Below are 27,706 nucleotides of genomic sequence, written 5' to 3' on the forward strand. Positions count from 1 at the left end.
AGTAAGCAAGTCAAGTGCAGCGGTCGTTTATTATTTCCTCTCATTAAAAACATGGAGGATTACATATGTAAAATAAAACAGTTTTTTAAACTAGACTTTAAATCGAAGCAGGAGGTAATAATCAAAGGTAGACCAACGCCGGAGCTAAAAGGTTTGCTTCAGACTTCGGGACAGAAGACCCGTTCTTTTCAAACGGCGTGGTACACACGCAAAGGCTGGCTGTGTGGATGTCCAGCAAGAAAGGTAAGACCATAATAATGTTTTTTTATTTTTATTAAATGTGCTTTTTTGTGTGCTACAGTTTGTATGTGTAAAGAATGCTGGTATGAGCTTTTAAACATAACCCGTTAACTGCTGCCAATCAAATGGTGAATAAGATACTCTTTAGGGTTCATATGTTTGTAAATCTGACTGTGATGAAGTCAGTGCCTCACCAGCCATCAACCTCACCGCACGTCACTGATATATATATATATATAAATAATAAATAAATATATATATATATATATATATATATATATATATGTATATATATATATATTAGGGCTGCAACTAACAACTAATTTGATAATCGATTAATCTGTCGATTATTACTTCGATTGATCGATTAATAATCGGATAAAAGAGACCAACTACATTTCTATCCTTTCCAGCATTTATTGAAAAAAAAACAGCATACTGGCACCATGCTTATTTTGATTATTGTTTCTCAGCTGTTTGTAAATGTTGCAGTTTATAAATAAAGGTTTATAAAAAATAAAAATAAAATTGCCTCTGCACATGTGCATAGCATGGATCCAACGAATCGACGACTAAATTAATCGCCAACTATTTTTATAATCGATTTTAATCGATTAGTTGTTGCAGCCCTAATACACATATATGTATATACATACATATATACACACATATATATATATACACACATATATATATATATATATATATACACACATACATATATATATATACACACATATACATATATACACCCATATATATATATATATATATATATATATATATATATATATATATATATATATATATATATATATATATATATTAGGGCTGCAACTAACAACTAATTTGATAATTGATTAATCTGTAGATTATTACTTCGATTACTCGATTAACAATCGGATAAAAGAGGCAAACTACATTTCTATCCTTTCCAGTATTTTATTGGGGAAAAAACAGCATACTGGCACCATACTTATTTTGAATATTGTTTCACAGCTGTTTGTAAATGTTGCAGTTTATAAAAAATAAATAAAAATAATTGCCTCTGCGCATGTGCATAGCATAGATCCAACGAATCGACGACTAAATTAATCGCCAACTATTTTTATAATCAATTTTAATCGATTAGTTGTTGCAGCCCTAATACACACACACATATATATATATATATATATATATATATATATATATATACATATATATATATATATATTAGGGCTGCAACTAACAACTAATTTGATAATCGATTAATCTGTCAATTATTACTTCGATTACTCGATTAATAATCGGATAAAAGAGACAAACTCCATTTCTATCCTTTCCATTATTTTATTGGAAAATAAAACAGCATACTGGCACCATACTTATTTTGATTATTGTTTCTCAGCTGTTTGTACATGTTGCAGTTTATAAATAAAGGTTTATAAAAAAAAAAAGGAGCCTGTGCACATGCGCATAGCATAGATCCAACGAATCAATGACTAAATTAATCGCCAACTATTTTTTATAATCGATTAGTTGTTGCAGCCCTAATATATATATATATATATATATATATATACATATACATATACATATATATATATATATATATATATATATATATATATATATATATATATATATATATATATATATATACATATATATATATATATATATATATATATATATATATAAATACATTTACTGCTGATTTATGACACATTTTTGAGCAGATCCCTTTTGGATTGATTGAGACTTGTATTAGTAGATTGCACAGTTCAGTACATATTCCGTACAATTGACCACTAAATGGTAACATAAGTTTTTCAACTTGTTTAAGTCGGGGTCCACGTTAATCAATTCATGAATCCTAACAATAGGTGTGTATAGTCAATCCTAAAGTTGCACAGGAGGTTTTTTTTTAAAGTAGCAGTAGAGTGGAAAAACAAGTTGACTTTATACACTTATTTGTGTTTCATTGTATCTGTTAAACTGCATATCCAATTGTATTTACAATTCACAAATTGTGTGAGAACACTGTTGAAACATCACAAAATGCCACGGATTCAGTCGGCCGTTTTGAATATTCCGCTCCAAATTTCCAAATTTTCGGAGACTGACATCACGGTAGTAACGCTTCTGCACTCTGACAATGTTATCAGATCAGTCATACTGGAAATATGCAAATATTGGAAAGAGATGTGCTGCTTATCATTCACGATCCTTACGTAAGACAAGGACACATGCTTGGCTTTTTTTGTGAATTCAAAATCGTAAATAAATAGCCAATTATACTCTCTCTAAAAACATCCAGAAAGGGCCAACAACACTCCATTTACATGTCTTGACCTGAACATTAACCAAATATGAGTGATATTGTTATTATAAGCGCTGACGCAGACGGACTATTTTAGTGGCTTACCATGCTATGGTTGACACACTGAGGCCACAGCTGCTTCTGCTTCTTCTCAAACTTGCTAAAAGTAAATTCCATCCATTTTCTACCGCTTGTCTCTTTTGGGGTCGCGGGGTGCTGGAGCCTATCTCAGCTGCATTCGGGCGGAAGGCGGGGTACACCCTAGACAAGTCGCCACCTCATCGCAGGGTCAACACAGATAGACAGACAACGTTCACACACTAGGGACCATTTAGTGTTACTGTTAGAATAATTGTTTCTAAATTGTCACAAAAACTTTGTATTACATTGAGTTCCTAGCAGGGGGACGGGAGCTGTCTTTGAAACCTACCAAGAAGAAGGCTCGTAAAACTCCACTGTGTAAGGGGAAGAGCCACATGAAGGGTTTTCTGTTTTCTCTCATGTATGGTAATCAACAGAAAGATATTGTTCTAACCCAAGGACTTCAAAGCGGACAGATGGCAGGGTCTGCCCAATTTCCAGACTAACTCTTTTTGAAGTATTTTATGGAACTCTTTTTGAACTGACCTTTCCTGTGAATTGTTTACGACCTTTGTCCTTTGGAAACAAAAGTGGCCATGTCGTCGGGGAGGGTCCAAAATAAAAGAAGGAGGCATGCAATCTTTGGGCAGAGCGTGCTGGAGACTGTACATGAGTACAGTGTGTCCAGGCGCGTCTCCTCAATTAAGTCCAAATTGAATTCTGTCTCTGTTTAATTCTTTGCCTCTTGTCTTGTTTAATAGATGTCATCAGTGTTTGAACCTGACAGCTACCAATCAATCTATCCCCAGGTGCATGTCTTTGGAGGTGGGAGGGAGAAGCAGTACCCGGACGGAACCCATGCAGTCACGGGGAGAACATGCAAACTCCACACAGAAAAATCCCGAGCCCGGGATTGAACACGGGACTACTCAGGACCTTCGTATTGTGAGGCACATGCACTAAGTAAATTCTAGATCATAATTCATGCATCTCTCACCTGGTAGTGGACAAATGTGGCCATGGACCGACTCGCTGGACAACTTTTACGTCCCCTGAGATGGCGAAAACCACCCCAAAAGATGCTTCCTGCAGGAAAAATATGTTTAACCCTTCGCGAAGATTGTGATTGATTCTTCATCTAAACGGGATTATGTGGGCGTCCGGTCGGTCGGCATCCCAGCGAGAGTGGAAATATCACAGGAAGTGTTTGTTTTATTTGAAGTGGTTAGTGTGTATGTTTAGCATCTAGCGATGCTGTTAAAGCTATAGCGTCACAATAAAGCCGCATCCGTTCAGCACTCGGCTTCGAACACTTACTGCTCATCCTCTTCGTGTTCGGGCTCAAAAATATAAGGTCCTGGATCATAATTTTTCCAAACGTAATCGTCGTTGGCTCTCACATAGTCTGCTTGATTACCCACTCAGTGGCCTAGTGGTTGTGAATGAATGAACCCATATTATGTTTTGCATATGGTGAATGTTCATATTCACCTTGGAGAGAGCAAACCACCGAGTTTAAGTAAATGGTGGTATTTCAGTTTGAGCACATAATAAGAAATGGCCCCTTGGTTCGACATTCGCAGGTGGATTGGATCACTTCTCGTAGGAAAGAGGCCCTAATTGGGACTTTGGAATGCAAAAGTGATAGCCCTATCCTTGAGAAGAGACTACCTGTCTAGCTCAACGCCAACATTTAAGTTATGACTAAAAGCAGTTGTTTTCCAGACGCTTACACACTGCTCAGTGGTTAGAGTGTCCGCCCTGAGATCGGTAGGTCGTGAGTTCAAACCCCGGCCGAGTTATACCAAAGGCTATAAAAATGGGACCCGTTACCTCCCTTGCTTGGCACTCAGCATCAAGAGTTGGAATAGGGGGTTACGTCACCAAAAATGATTCCCGGGCGCGGCCACCGCTGCTGCCCACTGCTCCCCTCAACTCCCAGGGGGTGATCAAGGGTGATGGGTCAAATGCAGCGAATAATTTTGCCACACCTAGTAGTGTGTGTGTGTGACAATCATTGGTACTTTAAATTTTTACTTTAACTTCATCTAAACGGGATTATGTGAGCGTCCCGTCGGTCGGCATCCCAGCGAGAGTGGAAATATCACAGGAAGTGTTTGTTTTACTATGGTTTAAAATGGTTAGTTTGTATGTTTATCACCGAGCAATGCCGCTAAAGCTATAGTGTCACAATAAAGCCGCATCCGTTTAGCACTCGGCTTCTAACATATTATTATATTATTGTTCATCCTCTTTGTATTCGGGCTCAAAAATATAAGGTCCTGGATCATAATTTTTCCAAAAGTAACTGTCGTTGGCTCTCACATAGTCTGCTTGATTAGCATTGTTGTTGATGGGGAAGGGATCTGTCACGCGATCACATGACTGGCTTCCTTATTATCTCTCAAAATGTCTGGGGAATCTCTGTGAGATTGATACTACCGTATTTTTCGGAGTATAAGTCGCACCAGAGTATAAGTCGCACCTGCCGAAAATGGATAATAAAGAAGGAAAAAAACATATATAAGTTGCACTGGAGCCCGGCCAAACTATGAAAAAAACTGCGACTTATAGTCCGAAAAATACGGTATACTATATAACTTTGGAAGTCTTTTGGTGTCATATATCAGATATACATGTTCATAGCCTCATTATAGAGGCGACTTGTTTTTACACCGTACTGGTACTTTAAGTATGTTGGCGCCGTGTTACATGAGGGGTTCTGGTTCAAGTCTTTGATATAAACGTATGACTTTGCTGTCGTGGAGTTGCTTCCAGAGTTTCATTTCCAATATAAGGTCATGATTGGCGTACATTGGGACGCGTTTTTTCTCATTCCTGTGGTAATAGTAGTTGGAGTATTTGGCGTAGTCTTCTGTCATGAAGCCGTAAGCATCCACCTGGAAAGACGAGATATTGTTGCCAGGAATGAGGACTTTGCCGATAATGGGCATGAACGGCGTGCGCACGTTCTCCTGTCAGATCAACTCACCTGGTCACACGTGTGAAGAGCCAGGAAGAGGGCCAAAGCACCGGTGGTCGGTCTGTAACATGCCCACTGCTTCTTTTCCATGCGGGTAGAATGCAAGAACCTGTTGGAAATCAATAGTGATGAATTGCATTTGTTTAAAGTGTGAATGTACAAAACCCAAAAGCAGTGAAGTTGTCACGTTGTGTAAATGGTAAATAAAAACAGAATACAATGATTTGCAAATACTTTTCAACTTATATTCAATTGAATAGACTGCAAAGACAAGATATTTAATGTTCACACTGAGAAACTTTTTTTTTTGCAAATAATCATTAACTTAGAATTTAATGGAAGCAACACATTGCAAAAAAGTTGTCACTGGGGCATTTTTACCACTGTGTTACATGGCCTTTCCTTTTAACAACGCTCAGTAAACGTTTGGGAACTGAGGAGACACATTTTTGAAGCTTTTCAGGTGAAATTATTTCCCATTCTTGCTTGATGTACAGCTTAAGTTGTTTAACAGTCGTTGTGGTATTTTAGGCTTCATAATGCGCCACACATTTTCAATGGGAGACAGGTCTGGACTACAGGCAGGCCAGTCTAGTACCCGCACTCTTTTACTATGAAGCCACGCTGTTGTAATACGTGGCTTGGCATTGTCTTGCTGAAATAAGCAGGGGCGTCCATGATAACGTTGCTTGGATGGCAACATATGTTGCTCCAAAACCTGTATGTACCTTTCAGCATTAATGGCGCCTTCACAGATGTGTAAGTTACCCATGCCTTGGGCACTAATACACCCCCATACCATCACAGATGCTGGCTTTTACACTGGTTGGTTCTTTTCCTCTTTGTTCCGGAGGACACGACATCCACAGTTTTCAAAAATAATTTTGAAATGTGGACTCGTCAGACCACAGAACATGTTCCCACTTTGCATCAGTCCATCTTAGATGAGCTCGGGCCCAGCAAAGCCAGCGGCGTTTCTGGGTGTTGTTGATAAATGGCTTTCGCTTTGCATAGTAGAGTTTTAACTTGCACTTACAGATGTAGTGACCAACTGTAGTTACTGACAGTGGTTTTCTGAAGTGTTCCTGAGCCCATGTGGTGATATCCTTTACACACTGATGTCGCTTTTTGATGCAGGGATTGAAGGTCTGTAACATCATCGCTTACGTGCAGTGATTTCTCTAGATTTTCTGAACCTTTTGATGATATTACAGACCATAGATGGTGAAATCTCTAAATTCCTTGCAATAGCTGGTTGAGAAATGTTCTTAAACTGTTGGACAATTTGCACACGCATTTGTTGACAAAGTGGTGACCCTTGCCCCGTCCGTCCTTGTTTGTGAAAGACTGAGCATTTCATGGAAGCTGCTTTTATACCCAATCATGGCACCCACCTGTTCCCAATTAGCCTGTTCACCTGTGGGATGTTCCAAATAAGTGTTTGATGAGCATTCCTCAACTTTCTCAGTCTTTTTTTGCCACTTGTGGCAGCTTTTTTGAAACATGTTGCAAGCATCAAATTCCAAATTAGCTCATATTTGCAAAAAATAACAACGTTTTCCATTATTTTGTCTTTGCAGTCTATTCAATTGAATATAAGTTGAAAAGGATTAGCAAATCATTGTATTGTGTTTTTATTTACCATTTACACAACGTGACAACTTCACTGCTTTGGGGGTTTGTACGTTGGCATGGCAGACAGGGGCCAAACGTTTCCAAGCATGGGAAGGAAGAAAGTGAGTGTGCTGAGAAGGAGAAGTAGATGATATTTGTTGAGTTAAGAAAATAAATCATTGAAGACAGACAGAGCGTGTAGCTAGCTAATTTGGGGAAGCGGTTGGTGCGTAGCACTGCTGGTCTGCACCATACTGAAGCGGGATGAATCCATTACACCAACCAAGCATGTTAAAAATAATGTATCCATGAAAATATTGAGAAGCTGCTGATGGTGTTGGAGAAACCGTAGAAGTCCACTCTCCAAGGTCCAAGCTGTACATTATTGTTACAAGACTTCATAAAACTACTGTAGTTGTTTGTACTACATTCCCTTCCGGCGACTTCGCCGTCAAACACACCATCGGCAGCTCTTCCGTATTTTTGTGGATAAATGTCCGTCATTTAGATAATGTTTTAAAATGTTTGTCTGGTGCGGTCAAGTATGGTGCAGCCCCAGCAGTGCCACGCTCAAACTGCGTCGCCGAGTTAGCTCGCTACGCCTTGCCGCGCGTTTGCCCCCGTCAGCCGCCGTAAAACTGGCAAATGTCCGTGTTCTGTCATGTTGACCTGTTCCGCACGTATCGGAGGAAGTCCTGGTACAGGACGTAAAAGCGGCTCTCGTTGTACTGCCCCGCGTAGTACATCCTGGGCCTAAAAAGAAGGAATTGAGAAGTTATTACTGAAAATATTATTAATATACAAAGTGTTCAAAATGACATTTTTAAACACATTTTGTTGAGCAAAACAATCATACAAATGTATTCTACCCTTCCTCTTTATGGCAAAGACGCATATTAAAAATGAAATAAATAAAAAACATCTACGTCATATTCAACGTTACCTCTAAGGTGCGCGCCTGTGCAATTGCGCACTGCTCAAGCGTCCTCTGCACACGGCAACAAAATCAAATAAAAAAATAAGCGAATAACAATTTTCGACACACAGACCTGAAAGAGAAAACAGTTTTTGTCATCATTGTTCAAATATTGGAACGTCTGTCGAGACGCTTTGAGGACATGAATTCCATCCATCACTTTACTTTTCCCTTTTGTGTGAATGAGTGTAAATGGGGGAGGGAGTTTTTTTGGGTTGGTGCACTAATTGTAAGTGTATCTTGTGTTTTTTATGTTGATTTCATTTAAATAAAAAAAGAAAAGAAAAGAAAAAAAAAGCCGATACCGATAATAAAAAAAACGATACCGATAATTTCTGATATTACATTTTAAAGCATTTATCGGCCGATAATATCGGCAGACCGATATAATCGGACATCTCTACTCTCAACCGACATACGATATCTTTTGATATAGCTGTTTGTGACTTTTATTCTACCGTTATATTTAATTGCTGCATAACAAATAGAAAATAATAGATGCAATATTTTGATGTTAGACAACAATAAAAAAATCAACTCTATCAAACTAATTAATCAATAATAATAATGAATAAAAATAGTAACTACAAAATTCCAATGGAAATTTTGATGGGCCTTCTATCTGTGCCCTGGACCTCTGATTGTGGGCAAACGCTTTGAGATATCAACTTTTCATAAAAACTGTGAGCGCCTCAAGGCTTTGCGGAACGTTCCGGTGTTTTCAGATTTCCGATAAGTGGAGAAATGGTCGAGTTAGAGCGAGAAGAAAAATAAGAATTTTTATGTTTTTTGTCTTTTTTCGCGCTGACATTTAACATTGGAGTCAATGAGAGATTCAGCTGACGTTCTTGGCTTTGAGGGCCAACAGAAGCCAAACGGGACACATGACCTCCATAAAAGTCACATTTTCTGAGAGAGGACATGTGTGTCAAAGATTTCACCGAAACACATGACAGTGGGATAAAAGATGTGGCCGTGAGGTCAAGTTGTTCACCAAAAAAAAGGTAATTTTCGAGGCTTCCACGCTCTAGTAAATTAGAGTGGACGCCATCCACTTTATTGGAGGAAGTCCGATGGCGCTCGCCTCCTTCCGATGGCCATCGAGCGAAAACCAAACATTGAACGTCAAAACTTTTTATCCAGGGTTAAAGTAGACAAGTGTGTGAACAAAATGAGACGTTAAGCACCGAGCTACGTGAAAGTATGGCTGAGCTACAAGAGGAGGTAATCTTGTCTTTTTGGCGTTTGTCTCAGAGCAATCGTCCATTAAAATAAATGTACCCATTCAATTCGCCCATTTTTTTGTTTATTTGTGAATAGTGTCACCATGGTAACATAAAATTTTCCCGACTTAAAGTACCCCCGTCGGCGCGAACGAGAACTGTATAACATACAGTATGTGGGGGTTCGTTGGCTGGTTCGTGTCGTATTAAGCGTAAGAGAAACGTGCAGAACTATAATACAAACCCCGTTTCCATATGAGTTGGGAAACTACTTTGTCACGTATTGCTGGCATCAAATTCTAAAGTTAATGATTATTTGCAAAAAAAAAAACGTTTATCAGTTTGAACATCAAATATCTTGTATTTGTAATGCATTCAATTGAATATGGGTTGAAAAGGATTTGCAAATCATTGTATTCCGATTATATTTACATCTAACACAATTTCCCAACTCATATGGAAACAGGGTTTGTAAAAAGATGAATGGGCGCTTGTATTGCAGCAGGCCCATAATAATAATGACAAACCGAGACCGACTGTTATGACTTCATTGTACCATTATAGTTAATTGCAGCATAAGAAAATAATACAAATAAAACTTGACTTTCATTACCTTTTGTCTTTGAAGCTGCCGGCTGTCACTATGTCTCCTTTGAGGAGTCCTCCCAAGAACTGGTAGTCCCTCAAGCCCGCTGGGATCATCACGTATTTGATACCCTGCAGCAGCACAAAACGAGCAGTCAGTATGAGGGCCTGGCTGGTACACGACGCCAACGACGAGCGGGAGCTTCGGGCGCGACCTACCTCATCGTGGGGGATGGCCATGTTGTTGTACTTCCGCAAAGTGGACAAGGACGTGGTGATGGTGAAAGCCGTGTGGACGTAGACGCTCGTTTTGTTCCCCACGTCGGTCTCGTAACCCTGGATCACGGCCCCGTTCATCCTGACACACAAAAACAATGTGCAATGTTAGCGTCACTATGGACTTGATTGCAACATACAAAACACAAAAGCAGGGAAGTTGTCACGTTGTGTGAATGGCAGAGGTGTGGACTCGAGTCACATGACTTGGACTCGAGTCAGACTCGAGTCATGAATTTGATGACTTTAGACTCGACTTGACAAAATGTAAAAAGACTTGCAACTCGACTTAGACTTTAACATCAATGACTTGTGACTTCACTTGGACTTGAGCCTTTTGAATTGACATGACTTGCTACTTTCCCCAAAACCCAAAGATGAAAAAGTTATTCGGGAGCGCTCCGTATTTTTCATTGTGTACTTGTCTATCAGCGTTGCGTGTGTCAGCTGGTGTGCTGTCAGTACAACAGCCAATCAAATTAGATCTACTTTGTTTTCATCACACAGCATTCATCCAATCAAATTGCAGGACAACCAACGAAGAAGACATGTCCAAACCACACGCCAGTGAACAAAAAATGATACCTAAAATAATTTTGTTTGTATAGTATAAAAGTTACGAGGTGGTCAACACAAAACGGTTTGCAGTATGCAACACATGCGGTTCGAAAATGACTGATGGAGAGGCAACAACTTCCAACTTCGTCCGGCATTTGAAGTTGCACAAAGAACGGTAAGTTTTGAATGTAAGATAACGTTTATTGGCTAAGTAACGTGACTTTTATTTGCTGTGTAGTTAAATCAGTGAGGCTGTAAACTCACTGCTAACGTTATAACGTTATTGCAAACACGGGAATCTGTTGCAGTTCACTACCTTATTCATACTTTTTGTTCAGTGATTTTTTAAGCAGGGTTACGTTAGTCAATATATCACACGTAACGTTAGACGGCGGTCAGCAGCACCGCGTATTTTAGCCACCTAAAAAAAGACAAAAATAGTAAAATAAAGGTCAGTTAAAATGTATACTATATTATGAATATGTGTACCGTTTTAGCTAGCTTTCTGACATACTGTTGGTTGTTTACCTCAGTGGTCCCCAACCACCGGGCCGCGGCCCGGTACTGGTCCGTGGATCGATTGGTATCGGGCCGCACAAGAAATAATTTTTTTTTTTTTCTTTTTTTAATTAAATCAACATAAAAAACACAAGATACACTTACAAGTAGTGCACCAACCCAAAACAACTCTCTCCCCCCTTTTGTTCTGGGCATTGAACATGAAGACTCTTCCTTCACTGTTCCGAGTGGCCATGAGAGTCTTGGCAGTGCCTGCCTCCAGTGCTCCAGTGGAGCGAGTTTTCAGCCATGGTGGCATCATACTACGCCCCCATCGTGCACAAATGACTGACAGACTCTTGGCTAATTTGGTCTTTTGCAAATGCAATGCAGCATAGGGCCCTGACATATAAAAAGTACAACTTTTTTGTTATGTTCACGTATATGTCATGTTTTTTCAATGTTAACACTTTTGTACAAATAAGTACATTTGCACTTTATTTTTCAATGTGTTTGTTCTGTAAAGGAATGAGTTAATGTTTAAAATGACTGGTTAATAGTGCTATTATAAAGTGCAATGTCAGCACAATTTTCTTTCCTGCAATTTAAAATGCACTTGTTTTAATAAATAAATACAGCGTTTGAAAAGCATACACAATCTGTGTTACTATATTAGTCTGTGGTTAAAAGGACTTGAAAGGACTTGAAACTCAAAATGCAGGACTTAGGACTTGACTTGAGACTTTCCAGTCTTGACTTTGGACTTGACTCGGGGCTTGCCTGTCTTGACTCGGGACTTGACTCGGACTTGAGGGCAAAGACTTGAGACTTACTTGTGACTTGAAAAACAATGACTTGGTCCCACCTCTGGTGAATGGTAAATAAAAACAGAATACAATGATTTGCAAATCCTTGTAAACTTATATTCAATTGAATAGAGTGCGAAGACAAGATATTTAACATTCACACTCAGAAACTTTGTTATTTTTTGCAAATATTAGCTCAATTGAAATTTAATGCCTGTAAGTAATTCACAAACAAGGATGGGGCGAGGGTCACCACTTTGTGAACAAATGCGTGAGCAAATTGCCCAACAGGTTAAGAACAACATTTCTCAACCAGCTATTGCAAGGAATTTAGGGATTTCACCATCTACGATCCGTAATATCATCAAAAGTTTCAGAGAAACTGGAGAAATCACTGCACGTAAATGGCATGCCCATGACTTTCAATCCCTCAGGTGGTACTGCATCAAAAAGCAACATCAGTGTGTAAAGGATATCACCACATGGGCTCAGGAACACTTCAGAAAACCACTGTCAGTAACTACAGTTGGTCGCTACTTCTGTAAGTGCAAGTTAAAACTCTACTATGCAAAGCGAAAGCCATTTATCAACAACACCCAGAAACTTCGCCAGCTTCGCTGGGCCCGAGCTCATCTAAGATGGACTGATGCACAGTGGAAAAGTGTTCTGTGGTCTGACGAGTCCACATTTCAAATTGTTTTTGGAAACTGTGGGCGTCGTGTCCTCCGGAACAAAGAGGAAAAGAACCATCCGGATTGTTATAGGCGCAAAGTTGAAAAGCCAGCATCTGTGATGGTATGGGAGTGTATTAGTGCCCAAGACATGGGTAACTTACACATCTGTGAAGGCACCATTAATGCTGAAAGGTACATACAGGTTTTGGAGCAACATATGTTGCCATCCAAGCAACGTTATTATGGACGCCCCTGCTTATTTCAGCAAGACGATGCCAAGCCATGTGTTACAACAGCGTGGCTTCATAGTAAAAGAGTGCGGGTACTAGACTGGCCTGTCTGTAGTCCAGACCTGTCTCCCAATGAAAATGTGTGGTACAATATCAAGCCTAAAATAGCACAACGGAGACCCCGGACTGTTGAACAACTTAAGCTGTACATCAAGCAAGAATGGGAAATAATTCCACCTGAAAAGCTTCAAAAATGTGTCTCCTCAGTTCCCAAACGTTTACTGAGTGTTGTTAAAAGGAAAGGCCATGTAACACAGTGGTAAAAATGCCCCTGTGACAACTTTTTTGCAATGTGTTGCTGCCATTAAATTCTAAGTTAATGATTATTTGCAAACAAAAATAAGTTTCTCAGTTGGAACATTAAATATATTGTCTTTGCAGTCTATTCAATTGAATATAAGTTGAAAAGGATTTGCAAATCATTGTATTCTGTTTTTATTTACACAACGTGACAACTTCACTGGTTCTGGGTTTTGTATTTGGCATCTTTATTTTCGATATTTGTATCACTCCACTCACCCGTTTACATTCTCTCTCTAAGCTCTAGCTTAGAATAGAGAATAGAATAGAATAGAATGGACTTTATTGTCATTATATTTACATATAACGAGATTAAAGACTCCAATTTAAGGTGCGGTAGTGGAAACAAATGTGGGATAAAAATAAATCACATAAGTAATAAAGATGTTAGCGGTCAGCTATGCTTTTCTGTGTCGTCCTATGTTGTGTAGTGTAGCATGTTTAGGTATTCATTGTTCTCTAACCCTTCAGTGATAATGCTACTTGCAAGAAACATAATTTGTTTTCCGCCATGGGAGTTAGGATTAGTGATTTAAAAGCTGCACTGCATTACATTGCGTTGAGAACGCGTTTGTTTGCTTGTCGCTGTCAAATTTGTGAGACACAGCTAGAATGTGTCATCAACATGCGTTACCTCAATATTGCGATAGTATCAAAAGCTCCGTCGTTGGTCAAATTGATATCATTCATATTGTATATCGTCTACATCAGGGGTGTCACACTCAAATACAGAGTGAGCCAAAATGTAAAACTGAGCGAAGCGTGTATAACAACAAGAAAAAAAATCACCGAAAGATGAAGTCGTGCGAATCGATTTCTTTCCCCATTTTGGAACCGTTGAGGATGCCGGCGTTTCCCACCACAGCGCAACGAATGCAGCCATCGCTGCCGGGCTTTGGTTCGAAGAAAGGCTCCTGTGGCATTGGGATCATCTTCACTGAGGACATCACTTCTGAAAACAACAAAAACATCAATAAATCAATACTTGCAACAACGATCTGTTACACATACATTGCTCAAATTAAGTTGTGTTGTATAAACCAGCGATTAGAACTATAATAAGCAATAATGAATCTGATTAGATCAAATTCTACTTTTTTTTAATTTCATTATATCCTACTTTTTTACCTGAACATGCTCTACCTCTTGTTGGCACTGCTGTACTCAATGTGATCAAAAGGGATTTTTAACACACAATGTACCACAGTTATTATGTACCACAGTCACTATATACCACAATCATTATATACCACAGTACCACAGTCACTATATACCACAATCATCATATACCGCAGTACCACAGTTACTATATACAACAATCATCATATACCACAGTACCACAGTCACTATATACCACAATCATCATATACCGCAGTACCACAGTTACTATATACCACAATCATCATATACCGCAGTACCACAGTCACTAAATACAACAATCATCATATACCACAGTACCACAGTCACTATATAGCAGAGGTGTGGACTCGAGTCACATGACTTGGACTCGAGACAGACTCGAGTCATGAATTTGATGACTTTAGACTCGACTTGACAAAATGTAAAAAGACTTGCAACTCGACTTAGACTTTAACATCAATGACTTGTGACTTCACTTGGACTTGAGCCTTTTGAATTGACATGACTTGACATGACTTGCTACTTTCCCCAAAACCCAAAGATGAAAAAGTTATTCGGGAGCGCTCCGTATTTTTCATTGTGTACTTGTCTATCAGCGTTGCGTGTGTCAGCTGGTGTGCTCTAGAGCACACCAGCTGTTGTACTGAGCTCAGTACAACAGCCAATCAAATTAGATCTACTTTGTTTTCATCACACAGCATTCATCCAATCAAATTGCAGGACAACCAACGAAGAAGACATGTCCAAACCACACGCCAGTGAACAAAAAATGATACCTAAAATAATTTCGTTTGGGTATAAAAATTACGAGGTGGTCAACACAAAACGGTTTGCAGTATGCAACACATGCGGTTCGAAAATTACTGATGGAGAGGCAACAACTTCCAACTTCGTCCGGCATTTGAAGTTGCACAAAGAACGGTAAGTTTTGAATGTAAGATAACGTTTATTGGCTAAGTAACGTGACTTTTATTTGCTGTGTAGTTAAATCAGTGAGGCTGTAAACTCACTGCTAACGTTATAACGTTATTGCAAACACGGGAATCTGTTGCAGTTCACTACCTTATTCATACTTTTTGTTCAGTGATTTTTTTTAAGCAGGGTTACGTTAGTCAATATATCACACGTAACGTTAGACGGCGGTCAGCAGCACCGCGTATTTTAGCCACCTAAAAAAAGACAAAAATAGTAAAATAAAGGTAAAATAAATACTACGCCCCCATCGTGCACAAATGACTGACAGACTCTTGGCTAATTTGGTCTTTTGCAAATGCAATGCAGCATAGGGCCCTGACATATAAAAAGTACAACTTTTTTGTTATGTTCACGTATATGTCATGTTTTTTCAATGTTAACACTTTTGTACAAATAAGTACATTTGCACTTTATTTTTTAATGTGTTTGTTCTGTAAAGGAATGAGTTAATGTTTAAAATGACTGGTTAATATAGTGCTATTATAAAGTGCAATGTCAGCACAATTTTCTTTCCTGCAATTTAAAATGCACTCGTTTTAATAAATAAATACAGCGTTTGAAAAGCATACACAATCTGTGTTAATATATTAGTCTGTGGTTAAAAGGACTTGAAAGGACTCGAAACTCAAAATGCAGGACTTAGGACTTGACTTGAGACTTTCCAGTCTTGACTTTGGACTTGACTCGGGGCTTGCCTGTCTTGACTCGGGACTTGACTCGGACTTGAGGGCAAAGACTTGAGACTTACTTGTGACTTGCAAAACAATGACTTGGTCCCACCTCTGCTATATACCACCATTATTATATACCACAGTACCACAGTCACTATATACCACAATCATTATAAACCACACTCACTATATAACTTACTATGGTTCTTTTCCTCTTTGGTCCGGAGGACACGACGTCCACAGTTTCCAAAAACAATTTGAAATGCGGACTCGTCAGACCACAGAACACTTTTCCACTTTGCATCAGTCCTTCTTAGATTAGCTCCGGCCCAATGAAGCCGGCGGCGTTTCTCGCTTTTTTGATGCAGTACCGAAGGTCACAGGCATTCAATGTTGGTTTTCAGCCTTGCTGCTTACGTGCAGTGATTTCTCCAGATTCTCTGAACCTTTTGATGATGTTACGGACCGTAGATGGTGAAATCCCTAAATTCCTTGCAAAAGCTGGTTTAGAAAGTGGTGACCCTCGCCCCATCCTTGTTTGTGAATCACTGAACATTTCATGGAAGCTGCTTTTTTACCCAATCATGGCACCCACCTGTTCCCAATTAGCCTGTTCACCTATGGGATGTTCCAAATAAGGGTTTGATGAGCAATCCTCAACTTTCTCCGTCTTTTTTGCCACTTGTGCCAGCTTTTTTGAAACATGTTGCAGGCATCAAGTTCCAAATGAGCTAATATTTGCAAAAAATAACAAAGTTTTCCAGTTCAAACATTACATACCTTGTCTTTGCAGTCTATTCAATTGAATATAAGTTGAAAAGGATTTGCAAATCATTGTATTCTGTTTTTATTTACCATTTACACAACGTGACAACTTCACTGGTTTTTGGGGTTTGTATATGACATTTCCAATGTAAATTAGCATCAAGCTAGCACATAGAAAAAGTAGAGCCTTACTTTTGAGTGCTTTTTATTAGTCATCCTTGCTTTGTTATACAGGTATATTTTTTAAATTTAAAATAAAGCACTTTTTTTTTTTGGTTTACAAATCTTTTTAATGTGTTTGCAAATATGTTTTGGGGTTTGCAAATCCACACTTTGTTTGGTTGCATAAAAAGACACAAATTGTTCTCCATATTATGGCACACGTCTAATTTTATGTTCTAAATTTAGTAAGGCTAAAAACAAACATTGCTGGTTACCGCATTTTTCGGACTATAAGTCGCTCCGGAGTATAAGTCGCACCGGCAAAAAATGCATAATAAAGAAGGAAAAAAACATATATAAGTCGCACTGGAGTATAAGTCGCATTTGTGACTTAGAGTCTGAAAAATACAGTATATACAAAATGAGAATGATAGTGAAATATGGGAAATGTGGCCCCAAAACAATGTAGTTGAGTAGCCCAGCTCTAGAGAATCCCATAAAACTGTTTTATTTACGATTTACACAATGTGCCAACTTTACTGGTTTTGGGTTTTGTACAACAAAAATGTGTGGACTTATTTTTAACATGTTTATGAGTGGGGCGCTTTTGAAAAATATCAAAATGACCCCCGCATGCTTTGACATTTAAGTGTGCGGCCCTCAGAGGAAGACGTTTGGACACCCCTGTCCGGGAGGGATTGAATAATACTGAGGTGGCGTTCACAAACGAGTTAGGTTTCTAGAACGGCTCTTTTAAGTAAAAATTGAGAACCAATTCCCAGTTGGGAGTCGTCTTTGTACAAAAATGTCCCACTCGGCATACAGTACAGGTGTGTACTTTTACTGCTGTACCAGCCAGCAGGAAATAATGGCGCCTGAAAAAAGTAGTTCAACAGGTAGTGTCTCACAGTTCACCATTCGTTTCGTGTGAAAATATTTCCATTGCACTTAAGCAGTATGGTTTTTATTGCGCAATAAAGTTGTTGTTTTTTTAATCAACCTAGTGATCTCATTGCCAAAGCACAGGGAAATGGCAACACCGAGTAGAAGAATGCCTACAACAGAAATGATGTGTTAGGATAATTTTCACAAATAGAGTATACATTGCTGGGATGTGTGCATTTGAATTATTATGGGCCTGCTGCAAAGCCAGCGCCCATTCACACGCTGCTAAGCATGTGAATGGGCGCTTGCAATGCAAACAGCCCATGTTATTATTGCTCATACTTCAACTTTTATTATAGTTCCACACGTTTCTCTTACGCTTGATACGTGACGAGCCGGCCAACAAACCCCCACATATGTTATACCGTCGGAAAGGTCTTGTTTGCGCCGATGGGGGTACTCTAAATTGGGAACAGTTCGTGTTACCATGGCGACGCTATTCACGAGTAAACCCCAAAAAATGGGCCAATTGAATGTGTACGCACCTTTTTAATGGCGGATATTTCCAGCAGAACGCTCCAACCTGCGAGATTACCTGTGCAATCTACTAATAAAAGTTTCAATCAATCAAAAAACCTCCTCTTGGAGCTCAGGCATACTTTCACTTAGCTCGGTGCTTAACGTCTCATTTTGTTCACACACCTGTCTACTTTAACCCTGGCTAAAAAGTTTTGACATCCAAAGTTTGGTTTTGGCTGGATGGCAATCGGAAGGAGGCGAGCGCCATCGGCCTTCCTCCATTAAAGCGGATGGCGTCCACTCTTATTTACTAGACCGTGGAAGCCCCAAAAATGTTTTTTTTTTTTGGTGAATAACCTGTCCTCACGCCCACATCTTTTATCCCACTGTCATGTGTTTCGGTGAAAACGTTGACACACATGTCCTCTCTCAAAAAATGTGACTTTTATGGAGGTCATGTGTCCCATTTAGCTTTGTTGTCCCTCAAAGCCAAGACAGTCAGCTAAATCTCTCATTGACTCCAATGTTAGATGTTGGCGCGAAAAAACACAAAAATTCTTATTTTCCTACTCGGTCTAACGCGGCCATTTTTCCACTTATCGGAAATCTGACAACACCGGAATGTTCCTCAAAGCCTTGAGGCGCTCACGGTTTTTACGAAAAGTCAATATCTCCAAGCTTTTGCCCACAATTAGACATTGTTCGGCATGAAGTTTTTCAACAAATCCTACATAAACTGTTTCCTGCGACCCCCGGCCAGAGGTCCAGGGCACAGATAGCAGGCCCATCAAAATTTCTGCGGGAATTATAGAAATAAAAATATAACATTTACATAATACAAATCAACTACAGGCTTCCCAAATGCTGTAATAAATTAAGCATGATGAGTTGACTTGAAACTGTTTAATGTTGCACTTTTTATATGTAGAAGAAAAGTTTTGTCATTTTATTTAATCTGAGCAACAACTTGAGGCAGTTTAATGTTGATTAACGTGGGCAGAATTATTATAGTAAAAGGATAAAGCCAATGTTTACAAATTTGGTAAATAAATAACCAAAAAATTTATATTTTGTTGTTTTCTTACTGTACCGAAAATGAACCGAACCGTGACCTCTAAACCGAGGTACGTACCGAACCAACATTTTTGTGTACCGTTACACGCCTAACCAGCAGTGATAGTTTTCTAGATAATTTAGAGAAAACAATACATAAACAAAATAAGCATTCATATGACTTTCTACAAATCAAAGATCTAATTGAGGACTCTGACCACTGCATTTTAATACAAAGATTGTAAAAGAAACCGTCTCCAATCCTGTTTGTTAGACATATTAAGTTTGTTTCTATCGCCAGGAGAGAATCTGTGCACGGTGAAGTCAGTCATGGCGTCCCACAGGCATTCGTGCATCAACTGTTGAAGCACGTGTTCATGTGCGGTATTCACATGAACCCGTCAGGCACTATTATTAAAAAGTATATTCTTAAAGTTACGCAGACAACACCCTAATTAATCAAACTAATCTGCAGTTAAAACTCCAGGTGTGTATTAGAGACTTTAAGAACTGGCTTACTTCCAATTGGGAACAATGACAAGTAAACTCGACTTGGCTTTACACTCATGCAGTTAGTAACCTTGGCTAACCTTACATTTCACCAGGCTCTTCTCTTTAACTATCATTGAAGTATCAAGAGCAGCAGTTTTTTTACTTGTAAAATATCAAAACTAAAAAAAATAGTCCTTAATTTTGTGACAATATATAACGTCCAATATTAAAAGACACTTTTGAACAGCTTCACAAGAGTCTGCGACAGACTAAGCCGGGGGTCAGCAACCCGCGGCTCTTTAGCGCCACCATAGTAGCTTCCTCGACCGCTTTCAGAGATGTGTGAAAATGGCAAAAGATGAAGAAAAAAATATATATTTTTTGTTTAAATATATTTTCTGTAGGAGGACAAACATGACACAAGCCTTCCTAATTGTTAGAAATTCAACTGTTTATGTTAAACATGCTTCACAGATGAGAGTATTTGGCACAGTTTTGTCCGTTTTGTTTGTTTACATGTACAACTTTCTCCGACTTTGTCCACCAAACGTTATATACTGTGTGTGAATGCACAAAGGTGCGCTTTGTTGATGTTATTGACTTGTTGGAGTGCTAATCAGGCATATTGGTCAGTGCATGACTGCAAGCTAATCGATGCAAACATGCTATTTAGGCTAGCTGTATGTACATATTGCATTAATATATCTCTTTGTAGGTATATTTGAACTCATTTAAATTTCTTTACTTTTGTCCTCTGTGTATTTAATTTATATTTGCATGTCTCATGACACGTTATCTGTGTGTAATATTGGCTGCATTTCTGATAGTTGTTTGTGTGCCGTATTGTTCCAGACCACAGCAAACGTTACCCAGCTTGCAAAGATTGTAATAATCCATTAAAAAGAAGACAGCATGCAGTTTTCCTTTAACTTGGACACACACATCTAAGATCTCTCAAATTCGCATCTACCTTAAATGACATCCGTCTAAACACAGACTCACAGGCAAAACTTCAGTATTAATGCTATTGGACCTCAGTGCTGCATTTGACACTGTCAATACTTTTGGACAGGTCGGAAAACTGGGTGGAGATCTCAGGCACAGTTTTAAGCTGGTTCAAGTCATATCTACAAGATAGGAACTATTTTGTTTCCATTGGTGACTTTGTATCAGAACCAACCAACGTAACGTGTGGAGTTCCCCAAGGTTCAATCTTGGGGCCGACTTTATTTAACATCTATATGCTCCCACTAGGACAAATCATGCAAAATAATAACATTGACCATCATTGCTATGCCGATGACACCCAAATCTATGCAGCGCTATCACCAAATGACTATCGCCCCATAGATCTTCTGTGCCAGTGCATTGAGCAAGTCAAACACTGGATGTGCCAAAATTTCCTACAACTAAATGAAGATAAAACTGAGGTAATTGTTTTTGGTGCTGAAAAAGAAAGGTTTAAAATCATCCAACACTTTCAATCACTGTCCCTGAAAACCTCAAATAAAGCCAGAAATCTTAGGGTTATTTTAGATTCTGATTTACATTTCGACAGTCACATCAAATCAGTAACAAAATCGGCCTACTATCACCTCAAAAATGTAACAAGACTTAGAGGGCTCATGTCAGCTCAAGACTTAGAAAAATGTGTACCGTACACATTTTTCTCAACGTTTACTCACAGCGTGCTCATAACCACATTCTAACTGCCAGCATACAACGCTTCTCAGGGCTACCGCGCATGCTCGTAACTATCGTTGCATGCTGGGTAGTGTAGTTGTTATATTTGCTAGCTCATAACATCACATTGAGAGACACGCTTACGCGCTTAATTCAATACTCGCCGTCATTCCGGGTGGATTGACAAAAGACCTCCAGCCGCTAGATATTGGTGTCAACAGGGCATTCGAAGCTAGACTGCTAACTGCGTGGGAACAATGGATGACAGAAGGCGAACACACCTTCACTAAGACAGGGAGGCAGCGCCAGACGACGCCAACATCTGCCAGTGGATCGTAAATGCCTGGGCAGATATTTCGGTCACAACTGTGGTCCGAGCTTTCCGGAAGGCAGGATTCACAGAACTGCTGGATAACAGTGACACTGACTCCGATGACTTCGACGATACGGAACCGGCCATTTTGGATCTCACATTTGCCCAACTTTTCACTTCGGACACCGAAGACGAATGATTTACGAATGAAGAATAACTTCAGAAAGTGAGCGCTATGTTTATTTTGTGTGTTGTGACATTAACGTTCGAGCAACATTATGTTGCTATTGCTCTGCACTATTTTGAATTTTACTATGTTTGTGATTGCACATTTGCGTACATTTTGGGACAGAGTTGTTAGAACGCTGGTTTTCAATATATTATTAAAGTTTGACTGACCTGACTGTTTTTTTGACATTCCCTTTAGCGCAGCGTAGGCGCGGCTTATAGTCCGGGGCGGCTTATTGGTGGACAAAGTTATGAAATATGCCATTCATTGAAGGTGCGGCTAATAATCCGGTGCGCCTTATAGTGCGGAAAATACGGTACATACCTTCATTACCAGTAGGCTAGACTATTGTAATGGTCTCCTTGCAGGTCTTCCCAAAAAAACTGTCAGGCAGCTACAGCTTGTTCAGAATGCTGCTGCTAGAGTTCTAACAAAGACCAAAAAATGTGAGCACATTACACCAATTCTTAAATCCTTACATTGGCTCCCTGTACATCAGAGAATTGATTTCAAAATCCTCCTGCTCACATATAAATCACTACATGGTCTAGGGCCGAAGTATATCACCGATATGCTCCCACTATATAAGCCCTCTAGATCACTAAGATCTTCTGAGACCAATCTGTTAGCGGTTCCCAGAGTAAACTCAAATCAAGGGAGAGCATCATTCAGTCACTATGCAACAAATAGCTGGAATAAACTTCCTGAAGATGTCAGACTTTCCCCAACTCTGACTACTTTTAAAACTAGACTGAAAACTTTTATGTTCACCTTAGCTTTCAGCTAAATCTTTTAACTTTTAACGTCCGCACTGTTTTTATTTTTATTGTCTGCATTTTAATGTTGCTTTTATTTTCTTTCAATTCACTTTGTTGTACCACATGTTGTGCTATGAAGCACTTTGAGTCTGCCTTGTGTATGAAAAGCGTTATACAAATAAAGTTGCCTTGCCTTTTCCCACCAAGCACTTTTTTTTTGTACTTTTGTAATCACAACAAAGATCACTCCATTCCAAATTATTTCAACTGATGTGTTTTGGTGTCGCTTTTTACTTTTTTGGAGTGTTTATCATTGTAGCAATATGGTTGCTAAAGTTAAGGATTTTTGTGATTTCTGATCATTTGTGAGGGCACCAAAAGGACTTCTGTGTGTGTGTGTGTTTGCTTGTTGTTATTTAGCTTGTTAATAAAGAGATACCCCCTTGTAATGTGTGTTTTAGATACATTATTGCATAGCAGGGATTCCTAACGTTTTTGACCTCGAGGCTCAACTTTTCCACTACACAGGGGCCCGGGAACCCTCAAATATTAACATTAATCTATAGAAGAAGACAGCCTGCCGCATCCTTTAAGAAAAGGAACAATTAGGGACGTTCGAAGATTGTTTTGTCCAACGGGGAAGCCACATGTGGCAATCACATCAATAAGGTACATGCTAACTTAGTATCGTCGCAGGCATCGCACAGCGCCCCCCAAAGGGGTACATACGTACCGTCGTAAGTGAAGCCCATGAAGCCAAAGGGACTGTTAAAGTGGGAGAGTCTGTTCCACTCGCTCATGTTGATGTCGTCTTTGTGCAGGAACAAGCGAATGTTGGGTAGGAATTCCTTCCTGAAGCTCTCATCCTCGGAATTCCTGAGGGATTGTTGGCACGTCTAGGTAAAAAAAAAAAAAAAAAATGCCCGCCCGTTTAGTTGTTAAATGATTCAAATCAGTCACTTCTCTTCTTCTCTCTTACCGACTGTCTGGGTGCAGCATCCTGGTTGTAAATGTAGTCAAAATCCCACACTGGAGTCTTTGAGAAGTTTTGTGGCAGCAGGATGGGCATGGGGGTCTCGGGATTGGTCCCTTGCTCACTTTCCACCTTTGTGGGGCGAGTGGAGGTCACCGTTGAGTCGTACTTTGCTTTACTGAATACCGTGGAGCTTACCTCCTGAGCCCAGCCGGTGGCATTCGTCTCGGACCAACGGCCCGCCAGGACCAGATCCAATTTCCTTGAGAAAGTGGTCCAGTTAGGTGGACTAAAGACAGGAGAAAAGAATGTGAAATAATGAACAAGCTCCAGCGAGGGTGTCCAAACTTTTCCACAAAGGGCAGCATTCTGGACCAATTTGGGTTAAATAGGGGTAGAATGTTTGTAATAGAGAAAAAGTTGATGTGTATTTTGTTCATAGCATTTAAGTAGCTCGCCAGTGTTAGCGAGTTTTGAAGTGTACGTTGCCCGGCAAAAAGGTTATCAAGCACAGCACACAAAACTACTTGTGGGCTTCTTCATTTTAAAAGTTCAACTTGACTAGTTACTATAAAGCAGACCTGGGCAAATTAAGGCCCGGGGGCCACATGCGGCCCATTAAGCTTTTCAATCTGGCTCGCCTGGACATTTCCAAAACATTTTTTTAGATCTTTAAGATGGAAACTATAGCTGCCAGTGATGTTTTCTAATGGCCGTAAATCTTGCACTATACAAAGTATTTCAATGGTTGGAATCTGCACTTTTGCATGATGTATTAGTTACTATGGTCATCTAATTAGTTACTGTAGTAATCTAATTAGTTACTATGTGTTAGAACTAGGGATGTCCCGATCCAGGTTTTTGCACTTCCGATCCGATACCGATATTGTTTTTGCATTTCCGATCCGATACCGATACTGACCGATACTGGCCTATCCGAGCATGTATTAAAGTTTAAAGTTATTTAGCCTACTTAGTTGTCAGAATCATGTTGAAAAGGGTTTTAGTACTCTTGATAACAACTAGCCAGCTGAATTAGGGGAGTTTGAATAATACACAATGGTTGGTAACAAGAAACTGACCTGTTTATTCAAGGATAAACACAAAATAGACAAAATTATACATGACAAACAGAAATGGCATCATTGAACTAGGGCTGGGCGATATGGCCTTTTTTAAATATTGCGATATTTTAAGGCCATATTGCGATACACGATATATATCTCGATATTTTGTCTTAGCCTTGAATGAACACTTGATGCATATAATCACAGCAGTATGATTCTATGTGTTTTGATTGATTGATTGAGACTTTTATTAGTAGGTTGCACAGTGAAGTACATATTCCGTACAATTGACCACTAAATGGTAACACCCGAATAAGTTTTTCAACTCGTTTAAGTCGGGGTCCACTTAAATTGATTCATGATACAGATATATACTATCAGATATATACTATCATCATAATACAGTCATCACACAAGATAATCACATTGAATTATTTACATTATTTATAATCCAGGGTGTGGAGGGGGGCGCCGGATGTAAGTGTCAAAAAGACAGCCAAAAGAGTTTGATATGAGAATAAATCTAAAGTTAAAATATAGGGTAGAAATGCACCCATTTGCAGGAAATGTAGTCTTGAGTTTCAAAATGTTCTTTCAAGGCTTGCATGTCTACATTAAAACATTCTTCTTCATACTGCATTAATATATGCTACTTTTAAACTTTCATGCAGAGAAGGAAATCACAACAAAAAAAATCACTAATTTTTTCATACGGTGTTGATGTGGAAATTTTTGCTGCCTCTGCATTTCGATGGTGTGGACGTGTGGCACCGAATGGAGATAAGCGTCTCGACAGACGTCACAATATTTGAACAATGATGACGAAAACTGTTTTCTCTGTCGTGTCCGTGTGTCGAAAATTGTTATGCGCTTATTTTTTTATTTGATTTTGTGCGTGGCGTAGATTTGCCGTGCGCAGAGGCCGCTTGAGCAGGCGCGCACCTTAGCGGCTGCGCTAGCATCACAACTAACGTTAGCCATGCCGCTACCTCGCTCTCTGCTGGGAGAGGACGTATACGTATGTGACGTATGACGTGACAGTATGTGACGTGTGTAAGAAGGTGCTCGCTGTCTGTGAGAGGGAGACACAGGAAAGAGTGAGAAGAGCCTGTCGTGTAATGCCAGCAGCTAAAAGCAACTGCGTGAGAATTGTGGATGTGTTGAAGGTGTGCTGGAAAATGCGGAACGGAAATTAAGGAGCAGCAGAAAAGTGGAATGTATTATTTAAATAGGTGCGTTGGAAAACACGGACCGGAGTTTTTTTTTAAACTGGATCTGGATCGGCATTTTCCCATGCCTTGCCGATACGCAATTTTTGGCAAATATCGGCAGCCGATCCGATCCAAATATCGGATCGGGACATCCCTAGTTAGAACGGTGGTTCTTAACCTTGTTGGAGGTACCGAACCCCAGCAGTTTCATATGCGCATTCACCGAACCCTTCTTTAGTGAAAAATAGAGACAGGAAGTTATCTGTATCGGTATTGACTTCAACAATTGTGCATCCCCAGTTTTTAGCAATAATATTTCAACCTTTTTCTGCCACTTTGCACCTATTTGCTCTTTTATTTTCACGTTTTTATATTTTAATAGTATTTGTTGAATGTGCAACAGGCCGCACTTTGGACACCCCTGGTTTATAAGAATAATTATAACCGTGATATGGAATTTTGCTATTATTACATCCCTAGTTCCCTACAATGTAATCTTCTGATCTTATGACAGATTAGTAAAAACAAGCTGCGGATTGCAAAACAAAAAGGCTGCCAGGACGCACTCAGGACTCGCCTTACCTACAGTATCTAGCCCTATTTGGAGCAAAAAAAAAGGATCCTTACCTGATGTCAAAGGACAATTCTGACTGATACACGACAAAAACCACAACGGCGAGCAGGAGGACAAGCAGCAAATTCCAAATCCTGAACGTGTGGCAGGCCATGGCTGAAGACGAGGAGGGCTCACTTTGCACCTGGCCGAGAGGACTGGATGTGACACCTGGTGACACCTGCCACAAGGCAGTGCCTCTATGCTCACCCACACACCCACACCATTATCATTCCTGCAAAAATTAATTAAAATGGAACACTTTTTTGGCATCAAACATGAGAGCATGACGTAAATACTGGTGGTAAAATACAATACAACCAATAATTAACATGTTAAAAAGAGTAGAACAAATAGGACACAGCAGTGCAACTGTGGAAATCAGTCTTAGTTTTCAGCACAGATTCAATATCCTAATGGTGCACGGATAGAAACACTTTCTTGGCTGACCGAAATCTCTCCCCTGATGGCAGTGCGGTGAGCTTGAATGTCAAGTTGTCAGATATAGGGCACATACTAGATTTTTATGCTCCAATATTTATTATGTCATAATGTGTGAATGCTCCAAAGCATTCACACATATGGTTTTCTACACCAAAATGCATCTATTTATTCTTCTTCTCCAGATTTTGGCACACTCTACCTTGCACATTTGTCAAGCGATTCGAACCGTTCCAACTTCAAACTGTTCAGCCTATTCGGGAATCGCGGACTTTCCCTTGACAAATTCCAAAAAATTCAAAGATTTCCCAGAATTCCAGGTTTTCCGGGACATTATTCCCCCATTC

At 39.5% G+C, this 27,706-nt stretch overlaps 1 protein-coding gene across 1 annotated transcript; it reads right to left on the minus strand.

Moving 5' to 3' along the window:
* Positions 1–1,938: 1,938 nt before the first annotated feature.
* On the minus strand, positions 1,939–27,067 carry LOC133577764 (alpha-N-acetylgalactosaminide alpha-2,6-sialyltransferase 1-like). The gene is made up of 10 exons (XM_061931769.2): positions 26,933–27,067; positions 24,226–24,316; positions 24,034–24,159; positions 23,788–23,950; positions 14,199–14,361; positions 10,227–10,365; positions 10,036–10,139; positions 7,893–7,976; positions 5,619–5,718; positions 1,939–5,526 (listed from the first exon to the last, which is right to left on the minus strand). Exons 1-10 carry the CDS (start codon positions 27,031–27,033, stop codon positions 5,335–5,337), a joined length of 1,263 nt encoding a protein of 420 aa, XP_061787753.1. The 5' UTR covers positions 27,034–27,067; the 3' UTR covers positions 1,939–5,334.
* Between the last annotated feature and the right edge of the window lie 639 nt (positions 27,068–27,706).

Source organism: Nerophis lumbriciformis, linkage group LG39, assembly GCF_033978685.3.
Source record: "Nerophis lumbriciformis linkage group LG39, RoL_Nlum_v2.1, whole genome shotgun sequence".
In the NCBI taxonomy this organism is placed as follows: Eukaryota; Metazoa; Chordata; class Actinopteri; order Syngnathiformes; family Syngnathidae; genus Nerophis; species Nerophis lumbriciformis.